Genomic DNA, 25732 nt, shown 5'->3' with positions numbered 1-25732 from the left:
CAAATAGAGCACAGTAAGATCGTTATGACTCGCAGACCAGCTTGGATGTCACGATAAACCCATGGCTTATTGTGAGTAGACTTAAAAACCCTGTCTTACTCAAAAACGTTTTGAATTGGTGTTCTTTATTGCAAGAGAGTCACTTCATGGTTTAAAATTTAAATAAGCAATTCAAGAATTTGCATCTGTAAGGCAGGACATGGCAGTAGCCACTGAGGCAAAAAAAGAAAAAAAAGAAAAAGATAAGCAGCAGCAATGAAACCTCCTCTCATTTTTACACTTTGAGAAGGTGGTAACTGCTTGAAAAGGTCTCTTTCACGAGTTTCTTTATGGATGTTTTTCCTTTTCAATTTTCATTTCACAGCAACTTTGCAGTCCTCAGAATGTGAACTGCAGGGATTTGGAGGGGCGTCATTCAACCCCATTGCACTTCGCTGCAGGTTATAACCGAGTGTCAGTCGTGGAGTACTTGCTTCATCACGGAGCGGATGTGCATGCAAAGGATAAAGGGTAACCTGGGATTCCATTTACGGTTTTGTGTGTGAATAGAATAGCTTCTTGCTTTCCAAGTCCTTTTGCTTCTGTGCTTTTCAGTACCTTATTCTTCAGCTGTATGGCCACAGTCCAGAGGTTCTATTTATATGCTCCGGTTTTGCAGCCAACAAAGGCAAACTCTTGATTAAATTTCAACCTGTTGGCCCCATCCACTGCTGCCAGATGCTGGTTTTTTTGGACGAAGATTTCTGCTTCTGGATCTCATGAGGAAAAGGGGTTGCGTTTCATCAGTGTTCTGATTATACCTGTCTGTGGACAAATGCCGGCTCCCTCAGCCTGAAAAGTGAGATGAGCGATGTACCACATAGTCGCCTTTGACTGGACTTAACTGACCAGGGGCCATTTACCTATTTTACCTTTACCTTTTTACTAAATGTATACAATTTTTAAGGTTTGGAGGTCCATCACTTGTAAGAGACAGTTGATGTCATCATTTGGAATGCTGATTTATCTTGAAGGATAACTACAATTTTTACTTACTTCTAGATCCTGACATGTTAAAAGCTGACATGTTTCTTTCTTTGATTAGTGGCTTAGTGCCCCTCCACAATGCCTGTTCATATGGACACTACGAAGTGGCAGAGTTATTGGTGAGACACGGGGCATCTGTCAACGTCGCAGATCTGTGGAAGTTCACACCGCTACATGAAGCAGCAGCAAAGGGGAAATATGAAATCTGCAAGCTCCTTTTAAAAGTATGCAACTTAAAATTTCTTTAGGCTTTTGAAGACGTGAGAAAGAGCTGAGTAACAGCAGGGCTTTATTTTTTAAGAAATGGGGATCAGCTTCAACATCTAGCCTGATGATGAGTTCTAGAGAACGTGCTTACCAGTTGTGACATTTTGTCTGTTCTAATCAAATTTCAAAATCCAACTGGATTTTGAAATTTTCCGACTATTGAATTTTCTTCTAATAAAGCGCCTTCATCTAATGGAACCTGTGGAACATGGTACCACATGCAGCGTTTCTGAGCTAGACAATAGTTCAGTTGGTAGAACATGAGCCTCTTAATCTGAGGGTTGCCCACATGTTGGGCAAAAGATTCCTGCATTGCAGGGGGTAGGGCTGGGCGATACCAACTTTGCAACATCGTGGTGTGTCGCCAGCCAAACATTGTGGTTTGGCGATATACCGCAACGTTGAAAAAACAAGATGCATTGGCCTCTGCCCGCGAGACACCGGGTGAAACTGCCCCAGCTCTCCCCTTGAAAGCTGAGGCAGTTTCATCGAGGCTGGTGGGCTGGGACAATGCAGCTTGTTTGCGCAGCTAAGCTGGGAGGAGGGAACATTCCCCACCCCAGCTGAGAGAGCCCCAGTGCTCTCCCCGCTTGACCGTGAGTGGGCAGAGCATCAGAGCTCCTTTAACTGCTTGCTGTGGGGAGTGGCAACCGTGTTCCTCCCAGCCAAGCAGTTTCACAGAGCCCCCACTCCACCGCCAACTTGCGGGAGCCAGCGCAGGACTGAGGGCTCCTTTAACTGCTCGACTGAGGCAAGGGCAGCTGCACACTCTACAGTTGAGCAGTTTAAAGATGCAGAAGGGAGAAACAAGGTGTATCGACACCTCACCGGTACAGCTTGCTTCTCCCTCTCCATCGTATGAGGGCAGAGTGGGATGGCGGTTTCACCTGCAATATATCGCCGGTGAAACCACCGCCACTCCTGAGTCCCTCTGCTAGCAGTGACCGTTGGAGGAAGGAATTCTTGACTCCCTCCAGGGGATGCTGCTAGCAGAGGGACTTGGGAGCAGTGGCGGTTTCACCAGCGATATACCACTGAGTGAAACCAGTTCCTCATACTGCTCCTGGGTGGTACATTGATAAATCACCCAGGCCTAGCAGGGGGTTGGACTAGATGACCCTTGTGGTCCCTTCCAACTTTAGGATTTTATGATTTCATGATTCTATGAAAATAAGATCAGAAATGATAATAAAAATTAAAATTACATAATGAATACAATTGTATTTTTACTTATAGGTTAGACATGGTACTCTTTTTCAGATTTACAGGCAGCCCCCCCCCCCCCCGTTTATGCGGGGGTTACGTTCCAAGGCCCTGTGCACATTGATGAAATCGAGCATAATACATACCCATTGAAAAAGCCTGCAAACACCCCAATTCACCCTGGTCCCCTACCATGTCACTCATTTAGTGATGGTTCAGTGGTGTCTTTATGACCTTTCCGGGTCACTTCTGGGTTTGGCGCAATGCGTGTATACACAGTCACATGCACATGGGGCTGCAAGTATAGTATCTCTGCAAACTGGCATGCCTTTGCAAATAAAATCAGTAGTTTGTATGTGCAGCATGCCATGGAAAAATCTGAACTCATAATTCCTGGTTTCTAATTCATTGAATGTTAGCTGCAATAATTAGAACAAATTTTTGAAGTAAATCTGTTGGGGTCGGAGAGGCAGTGCATTAAATTTCTAAATGTAGTATTTGTGTTTATACTCTTAGCAGAAGTGGTTCCTTCTACAACTTAGTTGCATTTTTCTCCCTTTCTTCCCCCTCACCCTCCTTTATCTGATAAAGGTCATGTATCACTCAAACTGCCACCATTGTGAAAACAATTTGATTCCCTAACTGGTGTTTCATAGTTTTGACTCTGGACTTAAAAGGAAATTGCTCTTTATGTCTGCAGAAAGATATGCATTGCATCAAAACCTTCCCTCCAGACTCCATAAATTGTTAAAATTTCCTTTTGGTAAATTTACTGTCACAACTTCACTGTATTAAAGTGAGCATGTACAAGTCCACCATTTTGCTTCAAATGGTTTCCAAGATAAGCATCACTTTTCTCCCACTTGTCTCTTGTGGGAAGCCATTTGAAGCTTGTCCAAGCATTTTTAAAATGTTCAGAGGATAGACTCTATTTGCTGGATTCTCTGCCTTGAGAACAATTGGAACAATTGTTTAATCCAGACCACCATTTTGATTCCAACAGTGGTCATCCATATTATTCTGGGGAGCTTAAAGGAGGGCACTAATACCCCTTCTCTAGTTTTTTTCTCAGCAAAGAAAGGGGTGTCACCCGCCCTGCACCAGTTATATATTATTGCTGGATTGCTGACCATGTGAATGGGTTCTACAACTTTCTGTTACCCCCACAGCTTATGGAAGAGCAGACTTAGGTGCTTGTAATGGACATCTGTCTGGGGCTATTTTTGCAGGAGGAACCAGCTTAGTGGGGGAGGGAGTGTCCCTTCCTGGTCCTCCTCCATCAAATTATCAAGATAATTATTTACAATGTGAAGTTATGCCTGCAGCTGTCAACATCTACTTCTGCACTGCTGTGAAGCAATTTCAGGGCAAGGGCAGGATTTTCTCTTTGAAAAATCACAACACCTGTAGTCAGACTTGTGGCTAACTGATTAATATTCTTTCATGGGCTTCTCACAGTTTCCATGGTATCAGCATTTCTGTTCTGGAAAGTCTCTACCCACAAGCCATTCTTTTTTGTATTTTTAAAGGAACATCTTCAGGAAGGTAGTATGAAAATTATAAAATCTGCTTTTACTACTGGGCCTATTTGAGGAGAATTGATAATTTTAAAGAACAAGCAATCAAAATAATTACAAAACCTTTTCTTCTTTTCCCTTTCCTCCTTCCTTTTCTTTGAGTTATATGTGGAACAAACCATTTAGTGAAGATATTCATCTTGTAAGGACTCATAGCATAATGCTATTTTCCTGAAATGGTGGGGGGATATCCCTGTTTGGATTGCACCTCCTACTCGCTTCAGAAGGCAGGGCTATGTAATTTACCTTGCACGAGAGAGAGAGAGAGAGAGAGAGCACCCCTCCCAGTTTTCAGTCCTGCCTACTCCTGGAGACAGGCTCAGGCAATGTTTGTACCTTCCGCCATTTTCTATTTCTGATTTTATTCTGTTTGCCCTGCCTTCCTCCCAGCTAGTCTGACTTACCCTGAAAAGAGGGATTGGGGGTGGTGTCTTGGCTTGGAGATCTCCCTGAGAGGCAATATAGAAAGACATCAGGGCATGTTATCACCAGAAAGATGATAAAAGGTAAAGGGACCCCTGACCATTAGGTTCAGTCGTGACCGACTCTGGGGTTGTGGCGCTCATCTCGCTTTATTGGCCGCGAGAGCCGGCCTACAGCTTCCAGGTCATGTGGCCAGCATGACTAAGCTGCTTCTGGCAAACCAGAGCAGCACACGGAAACGCCGTTTACCTTCCCGCTGGAGCGGTACCTATTTATCTACTTGCACTTTGACGTGCTTTTGAACTGCTAGGTTGGCAGGAGCAGGGACTGAGCAACGGGAGCTTATCCCATCGCGGGGATTCGAACCGCCGACCTTCTGATCGGCAAGTCCTAGGCTCTGTGGTTTAACCCACAGCACCACCCGCCTCCCTGTAGAAAGATGATAGACCAGTGCTATTGTTAGATTTGTCCAAAGATCGATTTGAAAGAGCATTATCAAGTTGCTGCCAGAGCTTTGGCTTGTCATCAACCTCTCAGGGGACAAAGTTCTCCCAACTGGACATTTTGCTTGGTTCTTGATGCCCACCTTCATTTGGGGGTGACTAGTCACATGCAATGAAGTATAACTAGAGCTGCAGCCTGGACCAATTCATTTTCATCCTAATGAGCTATTTAATCTGGTTAAAAGATGTAAAATAAGTAAATGGATTAAGGAAGAGAAAGCAGATTTAGTTCTGTTGCAGTGAACACATTTCAAGCCACCAGAATCTCACGGTTTAAGCAGTATATTGAAAGGAGATTCTCTTCGCTTGTGCTGTGATAAAACACAAGGAAGTGAATACTTAGATCTTCCAACAAAGGGTATTTGGGTGTTTATAAGGATATGTGTTTGTAAGAGGGAATATTGAGAAGATGAGAACAGTAGCGGATTGAGTTTTGGATTTTAAGGTTTTCCTATGGTACTTCTGAAAGAGAGAGCGGTGTGTTGGATAATTATTGATTGGAGATTTCACAGAGTTTATGAGCTTCAAGGCAGAATAACGTCACACTCAAACACAGTGCTAATCTTAGGCTTATGAAATGAATAACAGAATAATTTATTGAGTAGTGAGGGAAAACGCATCTCTTTATCTTGAATGTGTGGTATATGTTAAAATACATTTGCCCACATATTCCCTACTGGCATATACTATTAAATACATTAGGGTCTGTTTTACATAACACCTGCTGGTATTTATATATTCTTTCTTTGAGTACTGCATTACTTTAATATAGTATTAGAGGGGTATACACTATGAGTTGCACTCTTGAGTAGACCCATTTTAGTTTTACTTATCTAGAAATATTAAACTGTAAACAGTATATACTATTCTGTTTTGGGGTCCTGTGGGGAGGGTGAAGGAATCGGAATCTTAGCCACCCTGCATTTTATTTCTGCTAGTAAACAGTAGAAATGTTGTTTATAGCATGGAGCAGATCCAACAAAAAAGAACAGAGATGGCAACACACCTCTAGACCTCGTGAAGGAGGGAGACACAGATATACAGGACCTGCTGCGAGGTGACGCAGCTCTGTTGGATGCCGCCAAGAAGGGCTGCCTGGCACGAGTTCAGAAATTGTGTTCTCCAGAAAACATCAATTGCCGAGATACCCAGGGACGAAACTCAACTCCGCTGCATCTTGCTGGTAAGTGGTTTGTCAAGCTTTCTTTATCACAGCCACATAATTTATTCACCCAAAAATTGACTTGGAAACAGTCCCAGCTATTTAAAGAATCATACATGAATGCAGCAGGAAGTGAGAGGTTCTCGATTAAAAATACAAGTGATTTTTCTATTAACCGCTGGATGTTCCGTTGATGCTTTGTTTTTCTTCATAAAGCCGGTTACAATAATTTGGAAGTTGCTGAGTATCTTCTGGAGCATGGTGCTGATGTCAACGCTCAAGATAAAGGAGGATTAATTCCACTACATAATGCAGCATCCTATGGGGTAAGCATTATTCATTAATGTATAGATTTTCAAGACTCTTATTCCCCCTTTCTGTAGAATTATCAAGGCACCTTACAATGCAAAACAAAGAAAAAAACCAAAAAACCCCAGCAAGTAATAATAACAGCAATAAATAAGTAAGAAAACAATCCATACCCCCAAAGAAGGTGCAGCAGCAATATACTATAAAAGCTTGCTAAAACTGGTAGAGGTGTAGAGTATATTGGTAGCTTCTAATTACTGCAGTTTTCCCTTTAAGTGGAAAGCCTGTCAGATGGGAAACAGAAACGTCTTTCCAGGACTTTTAATTGAAATAGGGTGAATAGATCATTTTTACCGAAACTGTTCCTTGCGTGCATATAGCTATTTGATAAGCTGGGGGTGAGAATTTTGCACCTGGCCAAAAAACTGAGCAGCAGGGGAATGATGATTCTTTGCACGACGTGGCAGAAAAATGCACATGACTGTTTTCTAGTGGTCACATGACTACCATGCTAAGTTACCCCTTGATAAATAGTCATCAGTATTTGCCAGTGGACTGGTGAAATCCAGATCAAAGTATTAGGGGAGTTCTACCTTATCCTGCTCCCTTTGTTTCATATTTGCAATCAATAAGCAAGCCTTTTTCAATTTCTTCTGCTCCCATCTTCCTATGTAGAAATGGAAAAAGGCTTGCTTATTGATTGCAACTAAGAAAAGCCCACTTTAGGGAAACTCCAGGTAACTGAAGAACTGCAGGAGCCTCAGTATACTGCAAGTATGTTAAGGAGCTTCCAGCACTTAATACGTCCATCCATCCAAGACTTATAAATGCATAACCCATCATTTAAGAATGCTTCCTTTTGCACTTCCTTTATGGGTAATGCCTGCTTGCTATTCTACTCTCTTTTTTTATCTCTCTTTCTCTCTCTCTCTCTCGCCCCGCCGGCAGCATGTGGATATAGCTGCTTTGCTGATTAAGTACAATACCTGTGTAAATGCCACAGATAAATGGGCATTTACACCATTGCATGAAGCAGCACAAAAAGGAAGGACGCAGCTGTGTGCCCTACTTCTAGCTCACGGAGCAGATCCAACGATGAAGAACCAAGAAGGCCAGACACCTTTGGATTTAGCTACAGTAAGTCCATTCTGAAAAAGAAACAGCAGCTATTTCTTTGCTGCAGATCACTAACTAGTACAGTAGCATGCTTTTCACTTACCATATTTTTCACTCTATAAGACGCACCAGACCATAAGATGCACCTAGTTTTTGGAAGAGGAAAACAAGAAAAAAAATATTCTGAATCCCAGAAACCAGGACAGCCAGCGGGATCGCAGCGCAGTGATCCTGCTGGCTGTCCTAGCTTCTGGCTTAGCTGCACGCAGCCTCTCCCAGGGAAGGGGAGCCTGCCCGGGAGAGGCTGCGCGCGGCTAAATCTTCCCCAAGAGCCGTTCTCCCTTTAAAGAGCGCATGGAGTGTGTGTGCGGCTCTTGGGGGCTTTTCCTTCTCCCTCCTTGGGGAAAAGCCCCCAAGAGCCGCACGCTCTTTAAAGGGTGCACGGTTCCTGTGAGCTTTTCTACGAGGTGGGGGAATCCCCCCATCTCCCGCAAAAGCCTGCAAGAGCCGCGCAGATCGTGTGTGTGGCTCTTGTGGGCTTTTCCCGCCTGCCTCCCACCTGCATTCGCTCCATAAGACGCACACAAAATTTCCTCTTACTTTTTCGGAGGGAAAAAGTGCGTCTTATGAAGCAAAAAATACGCTAATCAGCCACATTTATATCCTGACCTTTCTGTTAAGGAGCTCAGGGTGGCATATGTAAAGTTGGCCCAATTTTATCCCCTCAAACAACCTTGCAAGGTCAGGTAAACCTCATAGTGAGTTTCAAGACTTAAGTAGGGACCTGGGCCTACTTCTCTCCAGCCCAAATCCAGCACATGATTCATTATACTACAATTATCTTGTTTTACATGAAGAGCAGGCAGAACTATGAATCTTATACAGATTGTGCATCTTTGTTTGTAAACCCATCATTTCGTCCAGGCAAATTCACGATGTGTTCATTCATTTGGTTACTATTGAACGATTGCTTTCCACCTTAAATTAGATTTTGACCCTGCTCCTTGAACTTTTATATTGAACTTTAAAAACCAAGTGATGGCACCTGAAATGTGAACATGCGTAAAAATAATCTCAGTTTCGAAACAGCAGAACTTAATGCTTCCAAATTTGGTTTCCAGGGCTGATGGTATTTAACATTCACAAGCGATGCCAGTTTAAAGAACAGCTCGAATATTGAAATAAAAATTATCTAATCAGGGTACATCTTCAAGAAACAATTGAACGCTGGTTCTAATTATTACTTTTTTGTATATGTGATTTTCATGTTTTCAGGCTGATGATATTCGAGCCTTGCTGATAGATGCGATGCCCCCAGAGGCCTTGCCAACCTGCTTTAAACCTCAGGCTACTGTTGTTAGTGCCTCTATCATTTCGCCAGCATCAACTCCATCCTGTCTCTCTGCTGCCAGCAGCATAGACAACCTTGCAGGACCTCTGGCAGAAATAGCAGTGGGAGGGGCATCCAATGCCGGTGACGGAGCAGCAGGAACAGAAAGAAAAGAAGGAGAAGGTAAGTTTGCTGACAGCGCGAAACACTCAGGCTGCAATCCTGTGCACACTGACTAGGGAGTGAGCCCCCTGGTACCTAGTGGGACTTATTTATATTTATTCATAAAAATATTTATATATCGCTGTATCACAAAAATGTATCAAAGCAGTTTACAACAGTAAAAACAAATATATGTAGGATTGCACTGTGACTACTGTAATCTCTCACATTATCCTAATAAATTTGCTTCGTTATTTGGTCCAGCTGTAAAATAAATTACAGAGTCCAAGGATTTAATCAAATGAAATTTCATTTTGAATCAATAATCTTCCTGACTTTTTGTTAGCAATTGATTCCTGGGGTTTTTTTTATATTTCTAATTAGTGAAAGATGTGTTCTGTTTGTTTGTTTGTTTGTTTCGGCCTATAGTGGAAGTTTGACTTGTAGAAAGGAATACATGAAAATATAACCAAAGTTGTAAGGCTTTAGAAATAGTGGTGATCGTTAAGAGGGGATTAATACATTTGTGTAGTTTAACTATTGACAGTTATGAGTGGCCTCCTCATGCAAGTGATGCAGTATCATAGGGTGATACTGATAGAAAAGCAGGCAGGAAGCATTGAACATGCAATTCCTTATAAAAGAAGCAGTTGCTTAGTTTTCTTTCAAAAGTATTCTGTAGCATTAACCTATACTTAACAGTTTAAATGTCACAAACTGTGAATCAAAGTTTCTGAACCTGCTTTTGGAATCCACTTTGTAGAAAAAAAACCTCAGCAGAAATACACCTAGTCTTCATCTGAATTCCTTAATAATTCTTCATATTTAGGTTTCTCCCCCTCAATCTACTTTCAATGAAAGTTTTCTCAAAGATGGATTAGTTTTTGCATTTAAAAATTGCATTTTGCAATTGATGTCTGGTACATTGTTCGGTATGTGTTTGCATCCTTTTGTGAAAAACACACTGCTGTGTCTCTTATTGTAGTTGTTGGACTTGACATGAACATCAGTCAGTTCCTGAAGAGTCTTGGTCTGGAACATCTTCGGGATATCTTTGAAACAGAACAGGTAAGATCCTGCGCGCTCCAAAGTAGTGCTCCACTATTTTTTAGTCTTATAATACACCTAGAATAGTAGGAGATACTGTCTAAGATTGGAGGAACTGATGCAGCTAGTTTTGTGTGTGCAGGGGCCTTTGGACTTTAGTTTCCAATCAGCATAGGCATTGGTAGTTTTACTTTCCCATTCATTTCAGTAGGGGTAAATCAGTAAAAAAGATAGATCCCTGTCCTAACGTAAAATACTTATTTTTGTTCTTTTCTGTGCTTCTCAGATTACGTTGGATGTACTGGCAGACATGGGACATGAGGAGCTGAAAGAAATTGGCATCAATGCCTATGGGCATCGTCATAAGTTAATAAAAGGTGTAGAGAGACTTCTAGGTGGGCAGCAAGGTGAGTCTGCTAAAGCATCCTGCATCAAAATCAATTGGAGCTTTGTCTACAAACAGTAAGCTCCATCCTTCGTATACTATAGAAATCTTTCAGTAAGGTCCTTAGGTAATGAGCGATCTAGGAACTTTATCTATTCATTTTTGTAGCCTAATCTGTTAGAGAACCTCAGGCTTGAGCACAGCAGTTTTGCCTGATGGACTTGAAGGCAACAAGGAAAAGAGCATCAGAATAAAATATAAACCTCTTTTTAAAAATGCAAATGAAATGAGAGGGTTTTATCTTCATGCCTAAGTCATGACCCGAATCTCACACAAAATCAAGCTATTCCTATTGCCACAGTGTCAGAAGCGCCGCTTGTCACCAACCCTTCCCATGCGCCTTCTAAACAGCAATTCCTCTTATGGTCCCAAGGAACCACCATGCCAACCTATTTCCAAAGCCCTTTCTCTTAACGGTGGTCAGGGAGTCAGCATGTTACATGCATTGGCTAAGGTCTTGTGCAGTTATGTATTATCAAGAGAATTGAGGGCTGTGGAATATAAATTACTTGTAGAATGGATGCAGTATTTCAATGTGCATGTTCTGTATTTCAGGCACCAATCCTTATTTGACTTTTCACTGTGTCAGCCAGGGAACTATCCTGATAGACCTTGCTCCTGACGACAAAGAGTATCAATCTGTGGAAGAAGAGGTAATTATATCTGTAAAGACATTTGGGACTGACTCATTCGTGAATGTATTAAACTTCTTAAGGGTGCTTCCACACCATATAGAGAACTGAAAGTTGGCGATCACCTGATCGTTCAGTAGAGGAACTAGTAATTTAATTTACTAATTACCTAAACCTTCTGAAATAGGTACTTTATACCTGTCTGTTGCAATGTGGGACGCAAAATAATTTCCTGAAAGACACAAGTAGTTTAACACAGAGCAACACATGGGGATGGAAGGTTGTGGTGTGAAATTTTGTTTCTCCCTTTATACACTTGAATCCATCTTTTCCTGGAGGAAAATTCCATTGGCAGACAGGAGCCTATCTGTGTTTGTAAATACAGTTTGTATTGTGCTGATAGAGTTGCAAAATATCCTAGGGTTAATTTTGTACCTCTTGTTTCCAAAACCTGTGTAGTTGTACTTTAAACATGCCGTGGCTTAAGGGCTATGTTGAATGCTTTGTGTTTCTCACCCTCTAGAGATAAAATGAGCATTCCTAATTACTATGTCTTATGTTTTAAATGCTCCAAATGCTAAGGCTGCTGGATAACTTCTTGTTGTTAATACATTTGTAGCTGGAGTTATTCAGGGCCCTGCCCTCCTAGGCCAGGTAGAAAAAGCCCTACCAGGCAGGAAGCAGGTCTTCCAGGACTCACAGCCAAGATGGTCTCTAGATATGAAAAAGAAAGAATTCCTTCAGTGAATAAAAGTTTATCTACCCGCTCTCAACAAGGTTACAGGGGAGCAAGTAGTGGTAAGCCTGATAGGTTTCTCAGTGCCCATGACTCAGTTCAAGTTCTCATTCACTAAAGGGAAACAGTATTCAACCCTTTATCTGCTGTGCTCATCTGGTTAGATGCCCTTACAGCCCCACGAGGGGTTGAAGCTTGTTGGGAGCAGATAGGAGCTTATATTAATTGAAGGAGGTGCATGAAATGAGGATGTGAGCAACTCAGAAACATGCCTCCTTTCCAGATTATACTGGGCATGGATCAGGTGAATGGGAAAGTTCCTTCTCTGTAACAAACAAGACTGCGGGCATCACTATCTCTTATTCATTCTTTTACTGAAGAAAGAAAAAAAATTGCAGAAATACCTACCTTTCTCTTTTCCATTTCTGCCTCCTTCCTCAGAAGGATAGGAAGAAGAGCAAGAATGGTTTATTCACAGCTTGCCTCTCTCAGCTGGGAAGATAAACACTGCTTCTGTATTTGTTTTCCCCCTCCACACAGTCACAGAACGTAAAAGGCAATAGATGTAAACACCAGATTAAGATGCGGGCAGTATTTCTGAGATGTCCCCTTCTGGGTGTCTTACCACTTGACTGTTTTACAGATGCAGAGTACCATCAGGGAACACAGAGATGGTGGCAATGCCGGGGGGATCTTCAACAGGTATAATGTCATCAGGGTAAGTGTCAATGACTTTGAAAGCCTTCGTATGAAACAGCTACCAATTTTGCTAATAAAGAAATCCTTGCCTAGCAGGATAGAAGACCCTTAGGTCCTCTAAATAAAGCGATCGTAGGAATGGAGTACTGTTGAGAATTTGAGCAGCAGCTTTGAACAGAAAGCCTTTACATTACTGTTTATACTGACCTTTTAGACTGGGGCCATAATTAAGGAAGCAGGTGAAAAGGGAGCACAAGCAGGTGATTTAGTTTAGCCATATATTCACGAGGCTAATATATTTCCAGTTCAGGATCTTCATAAGTAATCACACCCAGTGCTCCTTCTGACCTTATTTCATTTGCGTCTTATGACCAGGCATCCCCAACCTGCGGCCCTCCAGATGTTTTGGACTACAATTCCCATCATCCCTGACCACTGGTCCTGTTAGCTAGGGATCATGGGAGTTGTAGGCCAAAACTTTTGGAGGGCTGCAGGTTGGGGATGCCTGCTTATGACCCTTCAAGGTTGGGAGAAACCAGTTCAATGGTGCTCATTTTCCATATCAGAGTGCTTGTTGCCCCTGCCTTTATCCGCTTTAAAGATAAGAGACCTGCAGCAGCACCCACTGCTTTTCCAGTTTAGAAAGAGTGCCACAGCAGCCTTTGAAACCTGGTGGAATAATGTTGCCATATGCCTTTTCTCCTTGGGGCTAAATGTGTTTTGGTCCAAGCCATTTCTTCTCTGAATTATACTACATTGTACTTAATCTACTAACATACATTCTCCAGAGAGTGTTAAGTATTTCTCTTCTGGAGGAATCATGGGTGAAGCTGCAGCTTGTTATACAAGGCTACAAAAGGGGATAATTATTATAATGCCTCCCATTGTTTGTGCACGTGACCCAAATTCAACAGAGGCTCCCACTGGAGGAAGGATGGGGGGGGTGCAGTTTTCACCAGTTCCTGCTGCAGCTCTGAGTACCACTTCCCCTTCCTTTTCTGAAGGATCCCCCAATTCTCTGGAGCGCCTTTTCATGGGATTGCAGGAAAAATTACCTCTCCTCTCTTTCATTCAGTGGAGTGTCACACAAAGAGAGCTAGCCCTAAGATCTCCCTTATATTTAGTAATACTGTTTTCTTTTATTTAAGGTAATCCCACATATTTTTAAAATGTCAGTTTATATGGAAATAGTTTATCTGGAGTTCTGTTTCTCTGGTTCAGTTATTGCTTATCTTTTATCCTTTTAAAGATTCAAAAGGTGGTGAATAAGAAGCTGAGGGAGAGATTCTGTCATAGACAGAAAGAAGTCTCAGAAGAAAACCATAACCACCACAATGAACGCATGTTATTTCATGGTGAGTAGCCTTGCCTCATCTAGTCATCTAGTCCAGGCTTCCTCAAACTCGGCCCTCCAGATGTTTTTGGCCTACAACTCCCATGATCCCTAGCTAGCAGGACTAGTGGTCAGGGATGATGGGAATTGTAGTCTGAAAACATCTGGCCGGCTGAGTTTGAGGAAGCCTGATCTAGTCCAACCCCCTGAAATGCAGGAATCTGAGCTACTTCATATATGACAGGTGGTCATCCAACCTCTGCTTAAAAATCTCCAAGGAAGGAGAGCCCGCCACCTCTCGCGGGAGTCTGTTCCGCTGTCAAACAGCTCTTATTGCAGAAAGTTCTTCCTGATGTTTCATCAGAATTTCCTTTCTTGTAACTTCAATCCATAAATTGTGTTTTTTGTTCCCTTTGGGTTGTATCCAGTGTTAGTCTCACACACAGCAGGCCCATTGAAATTAATGGACATTAGTTTTCTGTTTCGACATCATTTCTTCACCCCCAGTTCTTCCTCTGTTAGTTAAAAGTAGGGTGCTAGGGAAAATGATGGAAGAGGCACCCTACCACTGGAGTCAAAGGAGCTTGCCAAAGATTCTGGAGAGTTTAACAAATGTTATTGCTCATTGGTGGCAGATGTTGAAAAGGATCAGAAGTCCATGTTGGTGCTGGTGGTGTTCAGAGATTTCCTATACGCCCCTGGCAGTCTCTATCAGAGAAAGGGATTGGTTGAGCCTTAGTATTAGCCATGTAGTATGAATGACTATATTTCTATTGTACAAGTGTGTGGGGAGGGGGAGAAGAGCCTTCCTTCTTTCTTTGCAAACAAGCCCAAACTCTTTCCAACACTGGTGGTTTGTCCAACAACTTAATCAGTAGAAATTCAGAACTCTGGCTGTAAGTGACAGTGCTATCTAATCCCAGAGAATGGCTTACAAAGCTAGACGGCTTTGTTTTTGTGTATATTCAGCAAAATTTGAAGTAGGGAGCTTGCCGTTTCCTCATATATATATGGAAATCATAAATATGTACTTGAAAATCTCCAGTGCAGTTTCTTACCCATTTGTACATTGCTTCCGAATTTGATTTAATTAATTTGCATTTGAACATGGAGGCTGTATACCACATGCATAAGCAACGTGTTTTACGTTCTGTTCCAGGGTCCCCTTTTATTAATGCTATTATTCACAAAGGATTTGATGAAAGGCACGCATACATTGGAGGCATGTTTGGAGCTGGGATTTACTTTGCAGAAAATTCCTCTAAAAGTAACCAATACGTATATGGAATTGGGGGAGGCACAGGTTGCCCCACGCATAAAGACAGATCGTGCTACATCTGCCACAGGTGGGTTTCTGGTGACCTGTATCACCCCGTCAGCCAAATGTAATTTTTTTTTTCTTTAAGAGTTCTTGGGAGGAAAAGTGCTGGTTGAGCATCAAACTGGAAATAGAAGGAAATGCTTTAAACTTGTCAGGTCTTTCACCCGGAGAAATGTTTCTGTTGTGCACACTGACAAATTCTGTGTACTAAATAAAACCGCTGATAACAAAGTTTTGGCTTCACTGCCACTTTGGCCGTAGTCCAACATGCAAGTAGACACAGCTTGGGGAGCTAGTTATTGACACAGGACTTTCATCAGATCTGCTCCTTAGCCATGCCTGCTTTCCTAGGTTAGCCATCTTATTTCTCCCTTCAATCATGAATCCTGAAACAGGGGAAATCTGAATTCTTTTTCACCTCAGTAAAAATTTAGTCATGATGTGTCGTTGGCTAACCACTCTGAAGCCATGGATTATTGTTGGCTTGCTAGTTGTGGCTTTTCACGCAAAGCAATTGGGCAGCATGTGAGAGCATGTTGCCATTTCTAGATAACCTATAGTAAGCCAGAAAGCCTGTACAAATGCAGCCTAAAATACAACTTTTGACTGCTCTAAGAACTTTGGGCATTCAAAGTAAATAGCTTAAGAAGTTTCAGGTAGCTGCACACTGGAGCCAGTGTGGTGTAGTGGTTAAGAGCGGTAGACTCGTAATCTGGTGAACCGGGTTCTATCTCCGCTCCTCCACCTGCAGCTGCTGGGTGACCTTGGGCTAGTCACACTTCTCTGAAGTCTCTCAGCCCCACTCACCTCACAGAGTGTTTGTTGTGGGGGAGGAAGGGAAAGGAGAATGTGAGCCGCTTTGAGACTCCTTAAGGGGAGTGAAAGGTGGGATATCAAATCCAAACTACTCTTCTTCTTCTTCTTCTTCTTCTTCTTCTTCTTCTTCTTCTTCTTCTTCTTCTTCTTCTTCTCATCCCAAGCATTCCTTCTTTCCTGCTAGTGACATTGCCTTTGCTCATCTTGTTTTCCTCCCCCTTTCAGGCAAATGCTCTTTTGTCGTGTGACGCTGGGGAAATCCTTCTTGCAGTTTAGCACCATGAAAATGGCCCATGCCCCTCCTGGGCATCATTCAGTCATTGGCCGGCCAAGCGTCAATGGACTTGCATATGCTGAGTATGTTATCTATAGAGGAGAACAGGTAAGCAGTGTACGTGGTGCTTCTGTACAGCTGGGTGATTGATGTGCTAATTGACTGTACCAGTCAACTGATGCGCACTGCCTATGTGTCACTAAAGTCCATCTGGGCTGCCTCATGCTTTGCGCAGCAAGCTCATCCACTGAGTGTACCGTCAGAGTGACAATGCTGTTTCCCGCAGCACATTTATAGTTTGCTGTCTTGGTTGGCCAGTGTGTATATATATATATATATATATATATATATATATATATATATGGATGTTTAAAGACACATGTGCCTTTCACGCTTCACAAAGCAGACGTGATTGCTACATGTTTCCTGCCACAAATGCGTAAAGCATGGGTAGGCAGACTAAGGCCCGGGGGCCAGATACGGCCCAATCGCCTTCTCAGTCTGGCCCGCTGACTGTTCGGGAATCAGCCTGTTTTTACATGAGTAGAATGTGTCCTTTTATTTAAAATGCATCTCTGTGGTATTTGTGGGGCATAGGAATTTGTTCCATTCCTACCCCCCAAAAAATATAGTCAACCCTGCCTGGTAACCCTAAAGGCTCCTAAAAGATCCAAATTGTTTTATAATACATGCAACAAGAGAGATCTCTTTGCCACTGGAACATTTGAGCATTTACCTGTGGTAAAACAAAAACATTTCATTGGGTTTCATTCCATCTGTTTCACTGATTCATATTCAGTGGCATTTTTTAAAGCCTCCCCCCCCCCCGGAAAACTCTCTCTCTTGGTCCTTGGGCCAGGCACTCCCCCTCTGTCTTATGATGCAATGTTGAAATTGGGTAACTTCCCTGTATTACCACCCTGAGCTTCTCAGAGGAAGGCGGGGATATGAATGTGATAAAGAAGTCCCAGCGTGCTGCTTGCAGGAGGCAAAATAGTGTCGCTCGCCTACCAGCTCTGAACATTGGACAGAAAAAAGACTCCAAGCGACTTCCTGGACCAGCAGCTGCCATTGTGGTGGATGCTTTAGAAAGCCTAACGTCTAAAACGTAGCTTTCAACCTCCCATGCCCTTTTGACATTCAGTTCTTAACGCTCTGCCCTTTCTCTTTAGTAGCACTTGTTCAGATGGTAGTTTCTTTCTGAAGAAAAGGAAGAGCTTAGGAACTGGCCGTGGGTGAGAGGGCTCCTGCGGCCTTTTGCAGGAGGGGGAAATGGGCATCTGGTAACTATGGTGAGCAGCATGGAGGGAACATCTTCCAGATAGAGGATGCAATGTCTGGAGGGGTGATGGATGCCTTATGAACATGGACATAGTGTTGCAGTACACTGGAAAAGGGTTGTATTCTGTTGGAAGCCACCTAGAGTGGCTGAGGCAACCCAGCCAGATGTGCAGGTTACAAGTAATACATCATCATCATCATTATCATCAGCAGCATCATAGGGAGGGGTGGAATAAATGGGCTGAAATGTGATTTCTTTCTGAACCTCTGAAATGCATAATTTATTTGTATTTGTATTTATCTTCTTGTTCTTAGGCTTACCCCGAGTATCTGATTACATACCAAATTGTAAAGCCAGATACTCCCTCACAGACAGCAACGGCCGCAGAGCAGAAGACCTAGTAAATGCTGTTTTGGTGAAACAAATCAGATGACTTTAATAACTTACGGACTGGATGGATGACATTAGTTTCAAAACATCAACGTTTTATGAAATGCTTGTCACCCTGGAACTAAGCTGTATGTGTTTTATAAAGCATTGCTCTATAAACAGATGTGAGTAACGGATACGTACTCAATTGCTACTATTCCTTTTGAGGAAATGTTTACAAAGGTTTGCCTTTTAACAACATATCTCAGGCTCACTTTCCCTGCAGTTGCCATGTGTGTGACGACATCATTGCTTCAATCTGGGTGTTTGGGAACATTATTTAACAAGCAGGGCTAGGTCCAGACCATATTTTTAAAAATAAATTCTGACGCCACTGCTCTGGTTGTGTGATGTGTGCATAGCTTGTATTGAACCCATGCCGCCTTTTCAGAGTTGGTTGTCTTTTCGAAAAGTCCTTAGTTGGCTATTTATTTTACACCCCCCACCCCCCTGCCCACTGTGTTACGAAAATGAGCCAGGCCCTTCTTGAGGATATTTTTTGCACAAAGTCAAATTGACTAAAATCAATGAACAATGCAATAGGAATTTCTTGTCCAAGAAGGTGTTAGAGATCTAGTTCTTTGGTTTGGGATTCTTTTTGCACTTTTTATGAACTCTTCTTTTTTTATGTTACTAGAAGCGTAGTTTCAGGGTAGAAACCTGTCCTTTTGACCTTCTTGAGTTCCTCTTTCGATAAGAGGAGTTCATACTAGTATTCATGTAGCAACCTCATTTTAAAAACACCCCTGTCCTTGAAATGTATGAGTTACTTTGCTAGGATGAACACAAACGGATAAATCTGCCAGAGGAACCTGTGTTTAATGGCATGTTTCAGTCATCGCTTTCTCTCTGGAAAGAGATCAAGCAATGGGCCTTGATACTGCTCCTTCTGCCCATCCCAGCGCTTAACAACACAGGGAGAAATGAGCAAGTGAACAAAAGCCCCAGTGGTTGTTTGAACTGGACATCTCATGTAGTTCTCTCCATGAAAACAAGCCAGTAAGGGGGGGGGGGAAGGGGTGAGCCAGGAGCCCGCCATTGGTACAATCCAAGAGAAAAAAATCTTTCCCACACAGGGGCTGTGAGAAAGTGAAAATTGTCCTTAAGCTTACAGCCAGAATAAATTCTAAACTGTTACATTGCCGACGGTCTCAGTCACGTGCTGTATCAGCAACTGTCTTCTGACATGCAAATTGTGCGGGTTTTTTTTTTTAAAGCACCAATTGATCAAGTAGTGTATTTGCATTTATCTAATCCCAGAAGCCTGACAGTTATTTTCCCTCCATTAAATTTGTCCCCATAAATCTTGTTTGTATGTGAAGAAGCCTCTTTGTGACCCACCTGTCTATTTTCAGACGTCTAGCGACAAAAAAAATAATTTTTCCAAGAGAAGCAACTTTTTTTAAAAAAAACAACAATGCAAAATAGCTTTAGGGGAGAAAGGAAGAAGTTGAAAATTAAGTAGCAATAGAGGTTTATAAATAGGATATGTAACAGAGAGATTGCAGTGTTTGTTGTAGAAATACAACCTTGTAAAATCTTTAGTCTGAGGAGGTCAACAGCCAAAGAAGGTTGAATTGCTCAAATTACAGTTCTTCCATTAAAGGTTTTATTATGATTATTTCTTTAGAGTAACAACAGCAGACTGTGGCAATTATTTTACAACATATACTGGCATCTGCTTGGAAATGGTGGCAAAAAATCTTACCTGCTGACACAGCAAGCACAAGAACAAAACCCAAAAAACCTTTTGGAAAAAATGTCTTTGCCAATAATAATCATGTAGACTTTGACATTGGTCAAGATCAGTACTTGATTCAAGCTGACGAAATGACTTCTAATATTAAGAGAGACCAGATGAAACAAGCTTTGACAACTGTGAACCTTTCCCTTTGCTTCTGTTGTCCATGGCCACTTAAGTCTCGTTGGGTTTGTTGGCTTACAGTGTAGGACTTTGAAGGCCAAAGCTGACCAAAATAGTTTTTCTTTTAATTAAGAAGGCATGTTGGGGCTTCACTGTTAGCATTCTGATTACCATTCATGTTGGGATTTATGTTTTTAAGCATAGCTGGGGGGATATGGCAACTGCATTGCAAGCTAAAAGACTTTTCCGCCAGCTTCACGTAGTTGTTAGTCGTAACCCAGCCGTACTTCATAGTTAAGTTAAATGGTTAACTTGGATGTGGAAGTTCAGTGTTCCTTTCTCTCGGGAGAGAGAAGTCCCAGTTCTGTGATTGTCTTTCTCCTCCAGTGTGCGAGTTCACCTAATGGATGTTTCAGATTTCATATTGAGTCCTAACAGCCAGATTCTCAAACTATGGCCCCGATCTTTTAAACTGCCCGTGTTTTGTAACTGATGTTTTGTGCAGAGTAAAAGGTGCTGTACGAGGAATTCCATTTGCAGTGGCTTTTGTCTTGTAGTTACGTGATTCTGTTAACCCTTTCTTGGTCGGACCTTGAAAAATACGCATTGCATGTTTGCTCCAAGTCTTCAGAGATCTCAAAGCCTAACATGGATAGTCTTAGAAAAATGAAATGCACACCTGGTGTTTACTGTCCTTCAGAATAAAATGATAGCCACCTTTCTCTCATACAGGAGCTGGTATTGCCCCAAAGAACTCACAGACTGGATTCCTAAACCCTCTTATTTCAGAATAAATTCCATAGTAATTATTTCAGTACAACTTCTTACTTGCTCTGGGGAGAAGGCCTGGTAAGAGCTTTGGGCATAAGCACACTCCTTCCTTCCAACTGTGAAGTCGAAGTAACAAGAATTGTGTTATATTTAAATAAATGCAGTATCTCCTTGGCCATTGGGTAAAAAAACCCAAAAACCACTCCTTACAGGATGGATCAAGAAGATGCTATAAACATTGCACAATTTATTAGCTTCATCCTGCCCTGGGAACGAGGGCTACTAGTTCACGGGAGTGAGGGCTGACTCACTGGGTTGAGAGACCTCAGAATTTAGTTAACAGACCTCAGTCACAACATTATAGAAACACAACATTATATAATGCCATTGCATTATCTGCAGATCCCTGACAGATGTACTTGTATGATGCATGTCTTGGCGAACGAGACATTTATCACATTGCATTCTACATTTTTTAGTATATAGCTGCAGATGTAAATGTGTGACAAAGCCCATGGTGATTATTTTTGGATGCCCCAAGTCACACCATTTCAGTGACTGGTATGTTGCTGCTACAGCAGCAAGGTTAATTTGTTTGCCGAAAATGGGGTTTGCAAGAAACAAAACGTCATTTGCAGAATTTGCCTTTTTTTAATGTCACGTTGAATATTTGGTAGAAAAGAGATCTGCACCATAAAAAAAATGTTTTCAATGAACTCTCTAAGAATAGCTGTTTCCTCTTTCCAGGGAACCCTGACAAATTGTAGCAGGTGTTTTTTTTTTTAAGAGGGTGGGATAATAAAAGATGGCAAGTCCCTCTTTTCTGGCTAAATTATCTGGGCCTCATGATCTTGGGGCAAAACATGAATATTCCACGAGCTATGATTTGAACTCCTGAAGTGGTGAGGATGTGTATGCATTTTTTGTTTGCTTTAAACGAGGCATAGGAGACTCTGATTTTGATAGAAGCAACGGTGCTGCTGGGAACTGGACTGTACTGTGCTGTTTCCAACTCTAAATTGTGCCTCTCCCCAGCTGCTCTAAGTCCAGCAGCAGGAATAAAGCAGCATGTGCCTCTGTTGTAGGGGTTGTGTTTTTTATTGCGGGTCCACGGGACAGTTTAGAGCAATGGAATGACCCAAAAAGAAGGATGGAATAAAATCCTACTTTAAAGCAAAAGAAGGACAGTAGATCAGGTACTGGGTCTTCCTTATACAGGCAACTTCCCACTTACACATGGGTTACATTCCGGGGCCCAATGCGCATAAGTGAAATTGCGTAAACACCCTTTAAATGCCCTCTCTGCTGCTGTCTCTTCAATCCATGCCAAAAATACTGTATCCAAAAATATCCACAAACTAGAATTGAAGCTCTGGCGCTGGCAAGAGGCTCAAGGACGCAAGGGAAAGCTGCTGCTGCTGCTGCTGTGCTAACCTGCGCGGCTGAGCAGCGTAAACAACGCCCCACTGGGTCTCCAGTCTCTTCAGGGCTTCCTCTGCTTTCACTGACGTCCTCTTCAGGCTCCGGGGAGAGTCTCCTTGCGAGCCATGAGGTCTCTCCTACTCCCTCCCATCATTCCCAGGTTTGAATTGAATTATTTAATTAATTGACTTATTTAAAGAGCCTGGGCAGCTCAGTTGGTTCGATTGTGGTGCTGATAACACCAAGGTTGCAGGTTCGGTCACCCTTTTGGGACAGCTGAATATTCTTGCATTCCAGGGGGTTGGAATAGATGATCCTCAGGGTCCCTTCCATCTCTAGAATTCTACGATTGTATTTAATTATTACCCAGCGCTGCACGTATACATGGCCACTTGCAAGTAGGACATGCATTAAGGAGTGGGATGCCTGTATATGTTCCAGCTCTTAAGAGATTGGCAGGAGGATCTGCTAGCAGGGCTACCATTAGGCAGAGGAGATTTTGGCGTACCACTTAAAGGATAGCGAATCACCAGCTAGTCAATATTTTTACCACCATGGATGGGGAGGGTGTTGAATTTTCGGCCTTGCACATCAAAGCGTCTGCCAGGAAACTGAATTACAGCCCGTCACGGGGGGGAACTTTGGATGCTGTTTTCAGTGCTGTTAATCTGCTTAATTTAGTAGTATACTTGGCAGCATTTTAATAACGTATTAAATAACGACTGGAAAAATTAAAATGCCATGTTTGTGTGGCTGATGGATAAAATGGAGCTGGTTTGTTCCCTTAGTTCACATTTACAGTAGCCTTCTCAGCATGGGCAGAGGCTGCAGTCCGGTTCTGTCACATGGAAGCCTTAGTATTTGAATGTGAGAGCTGTATCCATGGCCGCTGAAGTTCGCATTGCAAACAAAATTGCTGCGAGAGAAGTCTAGCCTTCCCTGCTCCCCAGGCGATGGTGTGTGGGCTGCTGTGAATGTGAATAGAGCCCGTGAAATTGGTGGCTGAAGACTGATGCATTTTATGCTGCGTTTGCTTGCAGCAATCCTGGTCTCAAATGTTAAAATGTCCATATGAATATGAGCTCTAATGTTTCCACCCACCATACATCTGATTATTGTGCATCCTAATATCAATACCACTTCTGGTGCTTTCTGACACTCCCAAGTATAAATCTCCCATTCTTAGCTGGCTTCATGCATGCAAGTGGAACTAGATTTGTCGTTATTGCTGCAACACCCAGTGTCAGTGACAGAAGCCTTCAACTGTTCTCAAAGGAATTCTCCTAACGTTGGGTTCCTCACATATGTAGAAATGGCTCCCCAGGATTGTACCCAGTAGGAGCAAAGCTGCATGTATTCTGTGATTCTTCAGTAGCACTGAAAAAAGTTGCAGGATAATATTGGGTGTAGGACTCCTGCTAACCTCACTTGCACCAAAACAGTTTTCTGGTGCTTTATACTGTGTGGGCAATTACCGTATTTTTTGCTCTACAAGACTCACTTTTTCCCTCCTAAAAAGTAAGGGGAAATGTGTGTGCGTCTTATGGAGCGAATGCAGGCTGCGCAGCTATCCCAGAAGCCAGAACAGCAAGAGGGATTGCTGCTTTCACTGCGCAGCGATCCCTCTTGCTGTTCTGGCTTCTGAGATTCAGAATATATTTTTTTCTTGTTTTCCTCCTCCAAAAACTCTTGTGGTCTGGTGCGTCTTATAGAGCGAAAAATACGATAGTCTGCTGAAGTCAGAGGGCTGGTTGAATAAAATTTCCATAAATTGAGGCTAGGACTTCAGTATCCTTCATAGCTCCTTGCTATTCCCTAATACAAAGGTAGAACAAATAGTGGAAAATTGTAGAATTACATGAAATAGTTAACACATGGGAAATAAGATCATGCATATTTGCATAGTACATACTGTATATACTCGAGTATAAGCCTACCCGAATATAAGCCAAGGCACCTAATTTTACCACAAAAAACTGGGAAAATTTATTGACTCGAGTATAAGCCGGTTCACCACACCACAAACCTAGTGGTGGCGGCAGCATCGGAAGAAGAACAAGCAGCTCAAAAGGACCCTCACTCGAGTATAAGCCGTGGGGGGCTTTTTCAGCATAAAAAATGTGCTGAAAAAGTCAGCTTATACTCGAGTATATACGGTAATTTAGACAAGCTGCAGAAACTGGATGCAGAATTTTAATTTTTTTAAAGAATGGAATCTCACCCAGGTTACCACCATGTCTGCTTAGAGGTTTTGTGAAGCACAGAGTTGGGTTTTCTTCATATTAATAAAAAGAACGTTTTTATTGGAGGAAAATATGGCTGTGATCACAGAGGACGGTAATATTTTCACCTTCACTTCCTATCATGGTCCTTGTGGTTTGTTGCTGTGAAGGTGGAGAAAGAAGACTAATTATGCATCGAAGTTGAAATGTGTCTATGGCGGTGAATACTCATTTGTTTGTAGCTTACTGATCGACCAGAAGGTAGATTTGTGTGTGTGCTGGTTCAGTTCAAAGTATTACTGGTAAAGGGTTTAAAAAGCTTGTCTGTTGCAATGCAATCTCAACTTTCTTTTCCTTTTTTTTTTTGCAATTGGCAACTTTGCAGTAGCCATCAACCTGTGTATACAACCCTCCTAACAATTTTAACACCTAGTTATTTCCATAGGCACTACCAACTACTAGCTTTGCATTAAAAAACGAAACAAAAAAAACCCTTGTATAACTTGCTTGCATAGCTAGCCTTGTGTTCTTGATACCTGTTGGCCATAGAAGAACATATGAAATCCCAAAATGGCCTTTCATTGTTTGTGACCTGGAACTGGGATGTTTATTTCCCCCCCTCTTGCTAAAAGAGGATATTAGAGTCTCTTAACTTAACCAATGTGATGGAATTTTGCATAAAGCCAATGTAACAACTTAGATCTTACTGTGCTTTAACTTAATGTCTGACCTATAAGTACTTGTGACAGATTAAGATTCAATAAACACACTTTTTAAAAACGTTATTGGCGGTTTTTATCATGTGTTAGGCGGCACCAAAGGTTGTACCACTTTCTTCAGTTGCTTACTCCGAAGGCTGGTTGTTGCCAGAGCTGTGTGTACCTCACTATTCTTTCCACATTGCCGCAATGTGTGGCATAGGATGCACAAGCTCACTTTATTTCTTTTAAACTTTCTGGTTCTTACAGCTTATTCTACAGCGTGAGCAACACTTTCTGAAATCTCAGAAGACAGGAAGAGATAAATCTGTAAGAAGCTAGTGGGAGGGTTTGTCTTGTGTGGCTCCTTGCCTCTCCCTAGGACTAGCCAAAAAACAAAACCAGAATAAAGTAGTAAAATATTGCAGGAGGAATTGCTGATATAATAATGCAGTCATCCAACTTCAAGGATCTTTAATCTGCAATAGTGACTGTGAGGGAATTATGACAGGTGCAGCTATTTTTAGTGAAAATTACATATGCAGTAAAGCAGTTATCTAAAAGGTACAGGAGTTCTAAAGCTGATAGGGTTGATTCACCCCGTTGTACAGTTTAGTCAGTGCCTGGTTTTCCTGACACTCAAATGGCATTCTGAAGCATAGC

At 42.2% G+C, this 25732-nt stretch overlaps 1 protein-coding gene across 1 annotated transcript in view; it reads left to right on the top strand.

Annotated features, from left to right (window-relative positions):
- TNKS (tankyrase) overlaps positions 1 to 25151 on the top strand; it is a 68723-nt gene extending 43572 nt beyond the window's left edge. The window contains exons 13-26 of the mRNA XM_080986735.1: positions 365 to 510; positions 1085 to 1250; positions 5963 to 6182; positions 6378 to 6487; positions 7419 to 7607; positions 8862 to 9099; positions 10064 to 10146; positions 10412 to 10532; positions 11126 to 11223; positions 12582 to 12656; positions 13887 to 13992; positions 15130 to 15316; positions 16333 to 16489; positions 17978 to 25151. Of these exons, the coding sequence (XP_080842861.1) occupies positions 365 to 510; positions 1085 to 1250; positions 5963 to 6182; positions 6378 to 6487; positions 7419 to 7607; positions 8862 to 9099; positions 10064 to 10146; positions 10412 to 10532; positions 11126 to 11223; positions 12582 to 12656; positions 13887 to 13992; positions 15130 to 15316; positions 16333 to 16489; positions 17978 to 18064 (1983 nt within the window). The 3' untranslated portion in view covers positions 18065 to 25151. The remainder of the gene's footprint in view (positions 1 to 364; positions 511 to 1084; positions 1251 to 5962; positions 6183 to 6377; positions 6488 to 7418; positions 7608 to 8861; positions 9100 to 10063; positions 10147 to 10411; positions 10533 to 11125; positions 11224 to 12581; positions 12657 to 13886; positions 13993 to 15129; positions 15317 to 16332; positions 16490 to 17977) is intronic.
- Positions 25152 to 25732: the final 581 nt, after the last annotated feature.

This window comes from Podarcis pityusensis, assembly GCF_964106645.2.
Source record: "Podarcis pityusensis genome assembly, chromosome: 17".
In the NCBI taxonomy this organism is placed as follows: domain Eukaryota; kingdom Metazoa; phylum Chordata; class Lepidosauria; order Squamata; family Lacertidae; genus Podarcis; species Podarcis pityusensis.
The sequence above is the reverse complement of the archived record's forward strand: the minus strand, read 5'-3'. Positions and strand labels throughout refer to the sequence as shown.